The sequence below is a fragment of the Callorhinus ursinus genome, unplaced genomic scaffold, assembly GCF_003265705.2.
Source record: "Callorhinus ursinus isolate GAN/ISIS: 27379988/994484 unplaced genomic scaffold, GSC_fseal_2.0 scaffold2892, whole genome shotgun sequence".
Classification (NCBI taxonomy): Eukaryota; Metazoa; Chordata; class Mammalia; order Carnivora; family Otariidae; genus Callorhinus; species Callorhinus ursinus.
In genome coordinates, this window is record NW_027399946.1 from 1 (window position 1) to 6,560 (window position 6,560).

The 6,560-nt window shown below is 40.5% G+C and overlaps 1 protein-coding gene across 1 annotated transcript; it reads right to left on the minus strand.

Annotated features, from left to right (window-relative positions):
* Positions 1-5,963: 5,963 nt before the first annotated feature.
* LOC112818011 (olfactory receptor 10H3-like) lies at positions 5,964-6,560 on the minus strand. The gene has a single exon (XM_025865282.1). The coding sequence runs from the start codon at positions 6,558-6,560 to the stop codon at positions 5,964-5,966; it is 597 nt and encodes a 198-aa protein (XP_025721067.1).

The following is a 6,560-nucleotide window of genomic DNA, read 5'->3' on the forward strand; positions in this document are numbered from 1 at the left end:
AGCCAACAGAAAGGGTGAATATCCAACTTTTGCATTGACATGGATGGGACTGGAGGAGATTATGCTAAGTGAAATAAGTCAAGCAGAGAAAGTCAACTATCATATGGTTTCACTTATTTGTGGAACATAGGAACAGCATGGAGGACTTTAGGAGTTGGAAGGGAAAAATGAAGGGGGGAAATCGGAGGGAGAGATGAACCATGAGAGACTATGGACTCTGAGAAATAGACTGAGGGTTTTAGAGGGGAAGGGGGTGGGGGGATGGGTTAGCCTGGTGATGGGTATTAAGGAGGGCACGTACTGCATGGAGCACTGGGTGTTATACAAAACAATCGTGGATCACCACATCAAAAACTAATGATGTATGGTGACTAACATAACATAACAACATTTAAAAAAAAGGAAATAGAAACAATTATTAGAAATTATTATAAACAACTATATGCCAATAAACTGAGCAACCTGGATGAAATGGATGCCTTCCTGGAAACTATAAACTCCCAAGACTGAAACAGGAAGAAATTGACAATCTGAATAGGCCAATAACCAGTAACAAGATTGAAGCAGTGATCAAAAACCTCCCAAAAAACAAGAGTCTAGGGCCTGATGGATTCCCTGGGGAATTCTACCAAACATTCAAAGAAGAAATAATACCTATTCTCCTGAAGCCGTTTCAAAAAATAGAAACAGAAGGAAATCTTCCAGACTCATTCTATGAGGCCTGCATTACCTTAATCCCCAAACTAGTGATGGTGTCTTTAGGGAAAGAGAGAGCTGATGGCTCAGAGCCTGGTGAAGAAGGCGATGCAGAGAACACAGGTGTTAAAGTCCTTTTAGAAGGAGTTTCCACGTGACATCAATTGTAAGATTTCTTCCTTATCTGCCTATGAAACCTCTAGTAATGCATCATTGTCATGACCTTGATGAGTTGCATCCATCTGGTGAACACCTCTCTACTGGATCTCACTTGAACGTGGACAGGAGGAAAGTCTCCATTCCTTGGGAATCTATTCCTCTTCACATTATCTCACCCCGAATTGGAGTGAAGAACAGAAATGCAAAAAGGGGCTTCATCCATGCAGCAAGTGGAATTCCCTCAAACAACCTGGCTCTTCGGGGCAGGCAATCAAACCAACCAGGACAGAAGAGATGTAGGTGGTATTTCCAATGTGCAGTTGCCACTACCTCTGACTCCAGCCACTCTTACTCGGGAAGCTTCATAAAGTAGCAAAGCAATATCTAGTTCCTTGGTTCCCATGTCTTAAATGAATCTTTTTCTCAAAATTCTGCTTTTTATTTGTATTTTGAAAGTTGTGTTCTCCTTTGCTACATAGTACCCTTTTCTCCCCAATTACCCAACTTTTTTAAAATTTAAATTCAGTTAGCCAAGGTACAGTAAGTACATCATAGGTTTTTGATATAATGTTCAATACCTAATTACCCAACTTTTACTGGTGAATTGTCTATTCCGGTTGGTAATTTGCCAAACATTAGCAGCATGTTTATATATATCACCCTCTTTATATTGATTCGGTTTAGGTTTTCCACTACCATTGGCTGGGAAACCCTTGAGGATGAATTCAGACATGAGCTGTGCTGTAGCCCTCCCCATGGCGGCCATCCCTTCTGGGGAAGGAGGGAAGAAGGCCCAGTGGACATGACTCAGGGTCTGCCCTGAGCCCTGCCTGGGAGGGTTTCCAAGAGGAGTCCTTCACCCATCCCAACCATGGCCAGTCCCTCTGCAACATGGTGTTCATGCTAATGGTTTGTGCTTCACAGAGCTGCTTGGGGTTTACGTAAGATCATGCACCTTAAGTGCTCAGCATGGGTCCCAGCGCATAGTAAGAATTCAAAATAATATTAATAATTATTATAACTACTATTCTAAACTCCCAGTGGTAGGAGCTCAGGGTCTGTATTCAGCCACACCTGGGTTGAGTCCTATTTCAGAGCTTGTCAGTGCCTCCAGCCATTTTTCTAAGTAGGAAGGGAAAATTCAAGAAAAAAAAAAACAAGTCCAGTCTTTCCTTAAAAAGTTTATACTGTGATCTCTAATAAAAAATTTGAATTGGAACAATCTGGTGCTGATTGGCATTCCATCTTTGAAAGGATAATGCACATCTCACATCACTATGCCCAATATGCTTGCATCAACTTTGAGCTATGTGTGAGCCTTAGTAAGTATCACGTGGTGGCTTTCTTCTTTTTATACAAAACTCTACCATGTTATCTGCATGAGCTAAATAAATTTGAGTTGTTTTAAAACACTGCTCCAACAAAACCCCAAACCAGTGTTGGGTTGGTGCCTTATTTCTTCCTATAATAAGTCTCTTTATATCTATTGATATTATAAAGTAATATTATATGTCATGTAGTATTATATTTCATTAAATTATTATTATATTACATATTATAATCACATTAACATATAATCATATACATTATAAAAATATATACTGTGTTATTATGTTATATTGATAATTATATGTTACAGCATTTTATAATAATTAAATCATATTACATATTATATGTAACAACTATATATGTTATATAAAAATGCATTATAATTAATCAATAACAATATGTAATATACATACATAATATATGCACAATATATTAATACTAATATAATATAATATATTAACATATTGTTACATGTATCACCATTATAATTATGTTATGGAATTGTATTAATTATATTTATATATTGGAATATAATATATAACATATAATATATAAAATATACACTATATATTATATATTATTATCATATTAATAGATGTACCATATTAATATGGTATATTATATGTTATATATACTATCATATATATTATAGTATGTAATATATACTATATATAATTTAATATAGGTGCTTTGTATAATGGAATAATACACTTATAGCATACTATATTCTATAATATATTGTAGTTACACTAGAATATTATTTACTCACTAAATTGAGTTTTTCAGGCAATTAACAAATATTTAAGTACCTATTATGTGTCAAGCACAGTAGGGCTACAATGGTGAGCAAGACAGAGACCCTGACCCCAAGGAGCTTACAAGTTAATGGGGAGATTCATGGGGGAATAGAATACCAATGTGTACTGTACAGCGATCATGCTATTCAAAAATAATTCATAGGAACTTCAGTGAAGTGAAGATAGCAAGGTCTCTGCTCCATGTGAAGGCTGCAAAATGTTCTAAGAGTGTCAAGAGCTGTGGTTTTACCTTTTTTTCCCTACTGGCAAACTTAGCAACTTTCCACACATTCTATGGAAGTGAAGGACTCAGCAAATAGAAGAGTCATAAGTATACACAGAGGCTGGGTCCCCAGGCTCTGGGCTGGGTACCCCACAGCTTCATGGTCACATGTATCCTCACAACACACCCCAAGGGCCTTGCTGCCAATGAGCAAATCCTGCAGCCGAGCTATCGGGACTCCTTCACCTTTGCTGATGGACTTCTGAGGATACTCAGCCCTTCTCATGAATGATCTCCATGCCCTAAGTCTTCTCCATAAAGAAGAATGGCATAAGAATCTGACTTGAAACTAATTTTGTCATGAAACAATTCACAAAGAATGACAGGATGCCATTTCATGAGTCAGTTTTCTAGGGCTGCTGTAACAAAGCACATAAACCTAGTGACTTAAAGCCACACACATCTATCCTCCTCTAGGCTGGAGGCCAGAAGACAAAATCAGGGTCACCAGGCGTGAGCAGGGCTGCGTCCTTCAGGGGATCCAGGGGAGAATCTGTCTCCTGCTTTCCCAGCTTCCAGGGGCAGCAGGCATTCCTTAGCACAAGGTTCCTGGCTCAGCTCCTCCAATGCCTCCTTCCAGTGTCACATCCCCTACTTCTCTCTGTGTCTGACCCCTCCTGCCCACTTTTAGAAGGAGACTTGCAATTATAGCAGGCCCACATATCATCTGCATGCAGTCCCTTTTGCTGGGTAAGGGAACATAGTCACAGGCTCTGGAAAAGGACATCTTAGGTGTGATGGGTTGGTATTAGTCATTTACGCCAATAATTGTAAAATAATGAAATGGAACCTGAGGATCTCGTTGTCAGTGTTGGTGTGACAAAGCATCTCCATAACTTCTCTGGAGTCAGTATTTCTCTCTGGCTGTGTGAACGGGGTGTGTGCCTGGGGCTGCACCTGCCCTCGTTCCTGAAAGGTGTCTATTCCTTCTTTTATTTATTTATTTATTTTATTTATTTTATTATGTTATGTTAGTCACCATACAATACATCGTTAATTTTTGATGTAGTGTTCCACAATCCATTGTTTTCATATAACACCCAGTGCTCCATGCAGTACGTGCCCTCCTTAATACCCATCACCGGGCTAACCCATCCCACCTCCCCCTTCCCCTCTAAAACCCTGTTTGTTTCTCAGAGTCCATAGTCTCTCATGGTTCATCTCTCCCTCCAATTCTCGCCCCCCTCATTTTTCCCTTCCTTCTCCTAATGTCCTCCATGCTATTCCTTATGTTCCACAAATAAGTGAAACCATATGATAATTGACTTTCTCTGCTTGAGTTATTCCTTCCAATGACAGCCTTCCTCTCCCAGTCAGGACCACATTTCTCTCTGCAGGCACCTGAGAGGGATGCATTCCTGATCACCAACTGCACTCACATGCCGATTGTAATGGATTCTTGCTTCACCACTTCAGGGCAGTGTGGCTGGGGACAAATCATCTCTCAGGTTTGCATTTTCTGCCTCTCAAAAATGTGAATAGTAATAGATGTGGGTCATATATAAATGAGCAGAAAGAATAATTTATTTTGAGACTTAGAAGAGTGAATGCACAGGAAAACCATCCTACAACATTTAGCAAACAGCAGGTACTCATATGTGATAGCCATTTTTACATTTACTATTAAAAAACATCTTCTGCCTGCAGCCCAAATATCTGGCCACAGCTTTGAGTATGAACTTACACCAACAAAGTCCCTCTTCTTGGATGTCCAGATATATGGTATTCCCAAACCGCAGCATGGGACTCAGACAGATCTAAAGTTGCATGTGACTCCTTCATTCATGAGTGATGTCCACAAACATTTCTCGTCTGTTAAAGAGGGTACACATATCCTGATCTCTCTTTGTGCCATCCTGAGATATTACTGTGCCCTCCAACACATCCCCCAGATAGATTCAAGTAAAACACAAAAGTGAGAAATTGATGTTTCACTGAAAGTAATATGGGGAAGAAGGGAAAAGGATTTCCATAAAATGTCAGATAGCAACACACTTTTAACATTCTGTGTGTTCTTATTCAAATACTAAGCCCTCTCATCCTCCACTCTCACCCCCTCCCTAGTCCCTTTCTCCCTCATTCTCTTGACTTCATATTCTGACATCCTTCACTCAAACTCAGATCAGTATAGAAAAATTCCCTTGGGATCGATCACCTACAAAGACAGAAGGAAATAGACAGAGTCACCTACCTTCCTGGAGGCAAATAGTTTATTTACATTTTTGTACATTTTCATATTAAAGGGTAATTATAAACACTGGACACAATGCCCGAAAGGAAAGCCCCAATGCTGGTGGCATTCATTATTATGCTTATTTCTGTTCATATTTATGTTGGAGGGAGTGAAGTCTTCCCTTGCTTCTCCATTCAAGAAGAACCATTAGCATCAGTGCCCAAACACAACCATGTGATGCGCCCCCTGGCCCATAGATAGAAAACACATTCTTAGACAGAGGTAAATGGGATGGACTTCATCACACGGGGTCAAGAACAAGAGATGATGATTGCTACTTCCTATGCAAGAAGGGGGCAAACAAATTGAAGAAAAACAAATTTGTAACATGCATCCAACAACTATGGATGCATCCCACAATACGTATTCAGTATTTTCATATACTGAAACCCTATAAAAGTCCTATGGAAAGAGTCATTATTATCCCCAGCTCAGCTACCCCATTTTCTCACGACCAAACTGAAAATCAAGAGCTTAGGGGACTGAATTTTCTCTGGAAGCTTTTCTTTATGGCATTCTTGAGCTCCTTATTCCTGAGGCTGAAAATGACCGGGCTGAGAAAGGGGGTGAAGACTGTATAGGTGGTGGCCATCAGAGTGTTACTGTCCATAGAATGGGGGCCCTTGGGCTTGAGGTAGATAATGGAGGCAAAACTGTAGTGCACAATGACCACAGTGAGGTGGGACACACACGTGGAGAAGGTCTTGTGCCTGCCTTCAGCTGAGGGGATCCTCAATATGGCGGCCACGATGAAGACATAGGAGAGCACAATGAGGAATAAACATCCCATCAGAGCTGTGACACACACCAGGATCACACCCAAGGTGACAGAGGATGTCTCATTCCCACAGGCCAACTTCAAGAGAGAAAACACATGGCAGAGAAAATGGTGAATCACATTAGATCCACAGAAGGTGAGGTGAAAAACTATCAGGGTCACCATCATCCCCATGACTGAGCCACCAGCCCAGGTCCAGGACACCAGACGGGCACAGGTGCGGGTGCTCATGAGCACATTGTAGCGCAGGGGGTGGCAGATGGCCACATAGCGGTCATAGCCCAT